At 39.5% G+C, this 9433-nt stretch overlaps 1 protein-coding gene across 2 annotated transcripts in view; it reads left to right on the forward strand.

Moving 5' to 3' along the window:
- Positions 1-9433, forward strand: part of FAR1 (fatty acyl-CoA reductase 1) — a 33924-nt gene extending 24491 nt beyond the window's left edge. For both annotated transcript variants that reach the window (XM_014260234.2, XM_005531572.3), the window contains exons 10-12: positions 3023-3152; positions 4410-4537; positions 6497-9433. In XM_014260234.2, coding sequence (XP_014115709.1) covers positions 3023-3152; positions 4410-4537; positions 6497-6659 — 421 coding nt within the window. In that variant the 3' untranslated portion in view covers positions 6660-9433. The remainder of the gene's footprint in view (positions 1-3022; positions 3153-4409; positions 4538-6496) is intronic.

Genomic DNA, 9433 nt, shown 5'->3' on the forward strand with positions numbered 1-9433 from the left:
CAAATCTAAAAGCTTGTTCTGTGTTTTTTAGAGGAGTCTTTAAAAAAACCCAAGTAATTATCTGTGATGTTTCTGCAGACTGGCAGCCTGTAGATCCACTGATGGATCAGTATTTGGCATCAGGACTGTTTTTAACCTGGAGACAACAGGTTATGTGTAACCTCAGTTCTGCAAGTTGCAGTTATAGCCTTAAGCCAGGTCACTTTCAATTGCCTGGTAGAGAAACAAGCCCACTTAACTTATGGCTAATTAAATGAACTTGCTTAAACTTGAATTCCTGTGATGGGCTCTTTGAACTGTTGTCATGTGCTCGGTCTTGATGGCAGTAAGGACTGCAGAAGCAGGAGGCAAAATTCTACCTTGGATGTGGGTGAAAGTCACCCAGACTGGCTGCCTGCCACTAATGCTCAGCTCTGTGAGCAGGGCTGACCTTTTCTGTCCTGATGAAGAAGGTGTGATGCAGTGCTTGATCTTGTACTGACTGCATATATTTGCTGTTGATATTTGTGATTCGTGGCTTTGGAATAACAACCCTTCAAAACTTCACGTTGAGTTCCATTGTGTGACTTGGTGCTGGGTTTTGAGTCGTGCCTGTTGCCATTCCCAGCAGGAATATGGTGCCATTGCAATTAAAGTTTAGTGTACCAGAGCTACACAAGTGTCCACTAGAGACATCTCTCAATGTCACCAGGCTGCTTTTTCCTCCTCCCAAAGAGAAATGGAGCTTCCTGTTGATTTAGTGCAAACCAGCAAAGTGTCACAGAGAAACTTGGTCTGCTCCTGCCAGCTCTGTCATTGATGGAGCAGCTGAGATAATGTGGGGAACTGGATTCTTTGGGCTGGTAGAGAAAGAACCTAACCCTACAAAGAAAAACAATTTTTCCTTGATGAGTTGAATCAGCTGGTTCTGTGGTCAGTCGCTAAATCCAATTTGAGTTGGAGGGAGGGAAATAAACCTTTTTTTTTATTAATCAGCTTAGCTAAGCTCTAAAATCATATCCATGAGCAGAGACAAAAAGAATCCCAGCAGAGTCTTTGCATTAGTTTAAATTCAGTTTGGTTTTTGTTTGTTTTTTTTAGTAAAGAATGAAAGCCAGCATCAGTGTCCAGAAACAAGTTAAAAATAATCACTTATCTAAGCAGATCTTCATTTGCTCAGTTAGTATTTTGCAGAGGCACAAGGTTTTTAAACTGTAGCAGTCAAAGCACTCTAAAATGCAGCTGCTTGTCCAGCTTAGCATAAGGACACAGACTGGGAAGGTTCAAAAGGGCAAGTCAGGTTAAATAATCTTCAGACTGTCAGTGGACAGAGCTCTGCAAAAAGGCTTAAATGCTGTTTGGCACTAATTTTATCCAGGCGTTTTAGCTCTGAGGTCTTTTTGGCTTATCTGCCCAGTGAGATCTTTGCTTTCCACATTTTGAGTTACTTTCCTAATTTTATGACATAACTAGCATCCCTTTTTTTTGGTTCAGTTTAGACTTGGTTGCACAGGATGTGTTTTGGATGCAGAGTTGGATGCAGAGTCTATATTCCCAATTATTTCTGCATCACAGAAGCTTCATTTCAACTCAGCCCCCACTGGTGCCACCTTGCCCAGCTGGTGAAACTCTAAGCAGGTGTCTGAAAGTTCCTAGAGTTGCTTAGTAATAAAATCAGCTGCTGGTCTAACATTTGAAGTCAGTTCTGAATTAGTAGATATATTTCTCTGAGGTTTAAAACAATATTTATACTTTTTGTGCTTTAGAAGTTACATTTCTCAGTGGTCTCTGTGGTTTGTCTTGCTCTGTTCTGTGAGAAGAAAAAGAAGAAATTTTAATGTTTTAGATACCGAGCTGCCAGCTGCTAGTGACAGTAGGGGACACTAATGCAATGCAAAATAATTTCTTTAGAAGACAATGGGACATTTTTCTGGGACAATGTGAAAAAGAAGTTTGTTTTTATTGCTTCTATGATCTTTGTTGGCAAAATTTACCTTCAGAAAACCATTTCCTGTTAGTACTGGGTTCTGCTTTCTTTGCCTCCCCCTTACCATTGTGCTTGAAACGATCAGTGTCCTGCTATAAGGATCAAATTGGAAGCAGTTTTCCATTTCTGTGAGATGGAAACACCTTGAGCACCCAAAACAGAAATTTAATAGCATTAGGCCATGTGGTTATTTAGTTAATACTAAAACTGAGTGGCCATCTCTAGCACTGAGACACTTGAAACAATGTTCTTGTCATAAATGTGGAAGCTTTGCATGTGCGACTGGATGACTCATATTTTTTTATTTTTTTTGGCCACTTTGGATGGTATGATCAAAGAGCAACTTGTCCAAATTGATCCTTATAACATAATTTCTCTGTATTCCAAGTGATGATTTTATAGTTTCTTCCTCTGCATAATAAAGGATGATGGAAGGTATTTCTGCATATTTTGAAGTAGCATTGAACACGATCTGCTGTGATCTGTCTGTGCCCTTAAATATTTTCCTGCCAGTCTGTGGTTTCAAGCCTTGATCTCTCAGTAACCATAATGAAAACCTCTGTTCTGTTAGAGATGTGGTCTTGCACAATGTGCAGGAAGGTCAGGGCAACTTCCTCCCTTGTTTGAGGGGGAGGTGTTGCACAGACATTCTGCTCTCTGCAATTGGAGACACTCTTGAGTACAGCTAAATATTCCAGGGTGCTGAAGGGAAAAGGGTTCCATCTCCCTGTCCCAAACTGAGATGTCAGCAGAAGACAGCATTTTGTTCCCTCTAATAAAAAAGAAGTGGTGGTAATTTACAATTGCACTGGGGAGTAGGATTAGGAAAAAAAGGGCTGTGATAAATTCTGCTTCTGTGAGAGATTGGACAGCCAAAGTTCACTTCAATACTGTGCAGAAATATCTTATAGATGTAATATAATATGCTTTAGGAACAGAGCAAGGTGGGATTTTTTGGGATGGGGGTTGGAGGGTAAAACCCCTTATTTTCTATTTCACTTGTTTGAACTAATCTTCACTCCTTGTAACCTGTCCATTCCGTGCCTCGGACTGCAGGATGATGAAGACAATAACACGTCTCCATAAGTCCATGATGTTTTTAGAGTACTTTACAAGCAATTCTTGGACCTGGAGCACTGAGAACGTGACTATGCTGATGAACCAGCTCACCCCCGAGGACAAAAAGGCAAGAAGTGGCTGTGAGGCTGACGGGGGGGCAGCAGCTCAGCAACTCCAGATGGAATAAAATGACCTAACCCAGCTGGAACTCAGCACTGCAGCTTCCTGGAGATCCTTTCAGATGGGCCAGGGCTGTGGGAAAAGCTGCACCAGTGCCATGAGGAGATGAGCAAGGCCAGGGGGAAGTGAAAGAAGGATGGCAGTTTGTTGAGGGACGAGGAAAAGTTGTTTCTTCCCAGGTTTAACTTTGCTCCTAATTTTCTCTACCTCCTCCACCAGCAATGGCTCAGCTGCCCCAGCTGAATTTAAACTTCCCTTCTGCTATGACTTTGTTGGTTAATATTCAGCAGAATAAAAATCACCAGCTATAGCTCTAAAGACTCAGATTTAGAGTTTGAATGTACTCATACAAAGGAGTACATTCATACTCTAAAACCCTTGGAACAGTTTTGTCACTCTGAAGATGTCTTTGCTACTGAAGTGTTTTCCAGAATCGGTTCAGTAGTTACATTGCAGAAAAGCTGCCAAATTTCTAAATAAGCTGTCTAAAAGTAGGAAATAAAACAGCTTTTGGTGTTTTTTGTGTGGATGGTATTTGCACCCCTTCCTGTCCTCTTGCTTCCTCCTAGCAACTTGAGTTCAGGAGAAATCTTAAAAACAAAATGCCAGACACCAGAGCTTCAAACTTTCAGTATTTTTAAATTGCTGCATTTTGTTGGGATTTGAACACTGGCACTGTAGAATCTTGAGACGAGGGAATCAATACATCAGTAAAAAAAACCTTATGTATCAAATTCATCATAGTGATCTGCTCTCCTGCAGAAGGCACTCAGATGGTTTTATTTCAAATATAACTGTACAACTCCAAGCACAGCTACCAGAACCCTGCACTTATCAAGCAGTGAACTTGGCACAGAGCAGTGTTTATTTTAGAGCATATTAGAATTATTTAGTTACTTAAAAATAAATAACATACTAGAAGATAGTTATTTTTGGAATGGAATTCCTTACAGACAGATGAAATAGGAAAACTGGGAAGTGGAGAGAAGAGAGGAGGGAAAATAAGGCATGAAGTGATTGAAATTTGGAAGAGATGATGTCAGAAGCTGGTGGTTGAATCAGAAATGGAACCTAAATCTGGACTGTTGGTAGGATTAAGGATAGGCAAATTGAATTTATCTGGGATGAAGACATTTATTTTCATTTAAATTATATAGAGGTGAATTTTTAGGCAGCTCACAGTGAAAGCTTTTCTCTCATGCAGACATTTAATTTTGACGTTCGACAACTACACTGGGCAGAATATATGGAAAATTATTGCCTGGGAACCAAGAAATACGTGCTGAATGAAGAAATGTCAGGCCTCCCTGCAGCTAGGAAACACTTAAATAAGTAAGTATAATCTTAATTTTTTTATTTTAGGTATAATTTTCTATTTTCTGTGCCCTGCATTTATCCAGGTTTGCTTTTCTATGTAATGACTTAATTGTTAGTAACAACTGTTCAGGCTTTCCACAATTCTTCTGTTCCAGTCCCGTGGTCTGAACCATTTTCTAAAGCAAATATGTAGCTCTTGAGTTGCTGCCAGAATTCATAGTTACAGTATCAGTTTGGGATCAGTGGTGTGGATGCTGTAATCCAGGTTTTTGATTTTCCCCAAGGATCTTTTGGAAGGTCAAAGGTAGATGGCTCCACAGGTGAGAATGGCTGCTTTGGGAGGTTTCATGGAGCAGTAGCTGCTCTGGGATTGTGAGTTTTTGAGGCAGGTGAGGAAACAGGCAGGGACTCTGCACTTCAGAGCAGGACATTTTGATGTTGGTGCTCTAGGATGAGCTCCTTTAGCCTTTTTCCTGTGGTTTAATTCCTGCCATTTGGATGGATTGGTACTGTCCAGAACTTTATTAGCACGGTCACCCTTCTTTTGTTCTTGGCTGGTTCATCAAGCTGTAGACTTTGACTTGTCTCTTTTAAGAGTGAAATAAAAATCATCTTGTTGTGCAATGCTACATCACATCTGCAATCCTGACAGCACAAAGAGAAACTGTCCAGGTCATGACTTGTGTTGTCACTCTAAAGACAAGGATTTGCAGCTGTGGAGGGGTTTGGTGTGTGTTAAAAGGACAAATACACTTTGGAAAGATAGCATCTGTGATAATTGTGGAAATAGCTAAATGAGTGTCCCTTCTGGGTTGTTTTGTTTGGGTGTTTTTTTTAACATTCCTATTTAGATGTCATTAAAAAGTGCACAGAAATGATCACATAGTTATTCTTTGTGCCAAAGGAGCATTGTGAAAATAACAAAAGAAATAATCTTGTATTGGAGCAGCCTCTGGTTGTCCCCAGCTCTGAAGTTTGTAAGTGGATTGTTTAGCAAGAGGTTTAGATTCTGACTTACATTTACTCTGAGGTATTAATTTTGTCTCTCTTGTTACCATCTAGTTCTTGACTCTAATCTGAATTTGGAGTCCAGTGCCACAGCATTAACCAGATTTGGCAGCCCAGGGGACATTTTTCTCCAGGGAACCGTGGGGTAGATTTGTTCCTCAAGTGGAACAGTGTTGTTTTTGTAACACATTTAACCTGCTTTTCTCAGCAAATAAGATCTGTAAAGGAGCCCAGCCTTACCTGTAAACAAGATAAAGGCAGTATTTCCTTAAAATGAGCTGCCTTTAAAATATAAATTGTCACGACCTACTGAGCCAAAGAGATTGTTGTGTTTTGAAGAAATCTGAGCAAATTCTGGTTGCTGTTTTTCTTGAAGCTTCCATCTCTGTGTGTGAGAAGATTGCTAAAAAGCACAGTTGCTCTGAAAGGTGACTTAGTTTATCCTACACTTTAAATAGAGTTCCTTGAGGAGGAAGGAGTTTAAAATTGCAGTGAAGAGGCTTGGGTTCCTTGGCTGGAAATGTCTGGAAAATCTGATGATTCTTGTGATGGGGTGAGGTGGTTTGGTTTTGTTTCTTGTTATTGTCATCAGCGACAGTCACAGTTACTTCCACATATTTAAGAAGTTTTAAGTATGTGGTGGGGGGAGAAGGGGAAGTTGAGAGTGTTAAATATTTTTTTGTTGGCAGCCTTCTATAGTTACCACTGTGATGTTGGCTTCAGGAGGTTTCCATCGAGCAGAAGTCCATGTGAGCAAGAGACTCTGCTCCTTGGATTTTCATTCTGCATTTCAGCAGTGAGAAACCTTCTCTGTTTGTTACTCACTTTTGTCATTACTCATAACGTATCTTGAGATGAATAGAAAAACAAACTGCATTCTACACCAGAAGTTAATTTTTAGAGTGCCCTTTTTTCCTCAGAGTCTTTGTACCTGTGCCCTCAGTGATCACTTTTGTTTCTGCCCAGGTTGAGGAACATTCGCTACGGCTTCAACACGATCCTGGTGATCCTGATCTGGCGTATCTTCATCGCGAGGTCGCAGATGGCAAGGAACATCTGGTACTTTGTGGTTAGTCTGTGCTACAAGTTCCTCTCCTACTTCAGAGCCTCCAGCACGATGAGATACTGAGGAGGAGAATTTAGCATTAGGACATCTATGCATATGGTGGTCTAACTGCACAAACCCTGTCCCATGTAGTCATCTCACATTTCGTCAGGCATAATTTCATTTTGAATTGAAGTGAGAAATAACCTCTATGGTATCTGTAACGTTAGCTGTGTATCTTCTGGAAACAGAGCAAATAAAAAGGGCAAGTGCCACACTGAATTGGCTTAAAAAAGCATTTAGATAACTTTAACTCTTTCACCTGAGGAAGACATATTAGACCACTGACCAACATAACTGTGCAATTTGGAACTTGTTTGATTGGAATCTGCCTTAACATGATTTTTTTTTTTCTTTTAAGTTTTACTCCACATTGAGCAAGATAAATATTGGCATAGTAGATACTAGTTGCTGTAGACCTATTTATTTGAAATTCTTCTAAATTACAAAGGGTTTTGTGAGTCGCAAAAGTGTGCAAATGACTCTGGATCTCCTGAAATAAAATAATTGAGAACTTTTGTAATTTGTCTTTAGGTTTTGCCACTTCTTCCCTTCCCCTCAAAGTAGGGATGCAACAATGGTGCCTCCTTTGCTTTAAAAGGAAAAAAAGAAATTAAAAAAAATGAACCAACCTTCCTTATTTACTGAAAGGCCTTTTGTATATCTGGGCTTCAGAATGCACTTTGTGATTCGGTTCTGTGCTTGAACCTGGCTGTGTCCAACTTGCATTTGTGTGCTGAACATGAACAATTTGCTACTCTGAGAGCAGAACTGATCCTTGCATTGAGCAGATAAAAGCAAGTGTTGCCCAGAGAAGGGTAAATAAAGTCACTGACTGTCTTCTTTTTAATGACTTTTTTTTTGATGTTGAGAACACAGAGCCAGCACTTCTTCTGACTTCAAAGGGTAAATGTAATGAAAAGGAATTTATTATGCTTGGTTGCTGTTTATATTGCTGGTAATGGTAGCTGGACAAGCTGTAGACATTCATTAAGAGATACACCTGTTTTCCAGTTGTAAGCAATGTTAGCAAATATTTCAAGAATTAATCATTTTTTTCAAAATCTCTGAGCATGGGCAACACCAATGCACAAGCACACTTTCTCATCCCTGCCCTGGTAAAACCTCATTTCACTGGGCAAGCAGAGTAAGATGCACCTTGCTCCAAAATTAATAGATAGTAACAGTTCTTCCATCTATCTTTTAACTTAAATTATTAGGTTTAAACCTCTGGGGAGGGTTTTTTGTTTGTTTTTTTTTTTTAATTTTACTTTGTTTCAGTAGGGAAGACATTTGTAAAAATGGCAAGTTGTAAGAAAAGGTTGAATCCTTGTTTCTTTAATCCAAGGCAATATGTGAAAATCCCTTTAAATTTGAGAACACTTTAGTGTTCCTCTAAGTCATGCACTGACCAGCACCCTTGCCCAGTGTTTTGTTCATACAAATCAGTTTGTACTGATGAATTTGTTCTTGAATCTGCCTGCAAAGGCAAACAATGACTTAATTACACAAGAACTACATTATACTTGCCCTTGCTAGTTTTTTGTCCTATTGAATTAAATTTGTAAAGAACTTATTTTGCTATTCTTCTAAAACCTCTTACTTTAAAGAGAACACCTTTCCTGCAGGTGTATATCTCATTTTGAAAAGATAATGGCTTCCTTGTTGAAGCTAAATATTCTGTAGTAAGTAGTAAAGCTGTAATTCCTTTTTAAAATTACTGGTGTATATATAAAGCTAGCAATGAAAAGCCTAAATGGTCTAGGACCACACCTTGTGTGAGAGACCTCTGAGTGTGGCTGAAATCAATTAAGGCTTCTGTTGGAGATGTTACACTTTTACAGATACAGTAGGTGTATTTTTAGCTGCCTCCCCAAGTATCTCACTAGACCTGAAAGTATGCTTAAGCATTCCTGAATTAGAGACTTTATTCCAAGGGCTCCTGTCCAGTGACACCCCTTGTCCCACCTTGGCACGTGGCTGAAGTTTGCAAAGATGAGTTCATCATACTCTGAAAGTTACTCTGAGAAACAATCCACGTAGGGATTTTGGTTGTTTCTAACTGTAAACATAATAAATGAACATTATAACGTGATACTGCTAACGTTGATCTGTTAATACTGAAATCAACTATGAAGCCAATGAACTGATTACTTCTGGCCCAAGACACTGCTTAGAAATTTAGTCTTGGATAAACAACAGAGAGAGGGATTACTTTAAGCCTAAGCTTATTTAACCTCTACACTAAACATTTGCCAATTTAGAAACCCATTTTTTCCCCCTCCTTGGAGACTGTTCTGTGCCCTGTTGGTATTTTACACCAATTCATCAGTCATCCTATTGAACTGACAGTAGATTCAGTGTCACGTTTATTCTGCTGGTTTTGTCACTTCCCATGGTCAGTCTGTGAAATTCTACCTGGAGCTACTGGGTTTTTTCCATAGGGAGCCCTGTCCTCCTGCAGTTCTTCACACCAGTGATTGCACATAAAGAAATAGACTGTGCAGAAATAGACTGGAACTAGATTTTGGTCCACGAAGGCAGACTCAGTGTTTTGACTAGGGAGTTACAGGAGGGGCATCAGCTGGAACAGACTGAAACAACATTATCACTGAACTGTTACTGGTATTTAAATTGGGGACCAGGAAAAAAATGACATTTTCCTGTAATATTTTTCTCTGCTGTAGGAACAGGTGTTTGGAAACAAATGCTAAATCTGTGAGCTTTTCTAAGACATAAACAGAAATATTGGGTGCCTTTGTTTGTAAACCAAAAATAAACAAATCCCTTGAAAGTGC

This window comes from Pseudopodoces humilis, chromosome 7 (genome assembly GCF_049639895.1).
Source record: "Pseudopodoces humilis isolate 2021_Gansu_Grassland_sample_001 chromosome 7, ASM4963989v1, whole genome shotgun sequence".
Classification (NCBI taxonomy): Eukaryota; Metazoa; Chordata; class Aves; order Passeriformes; family Paridae; genus Pseudopodoces; species Pseudopodoces humilis.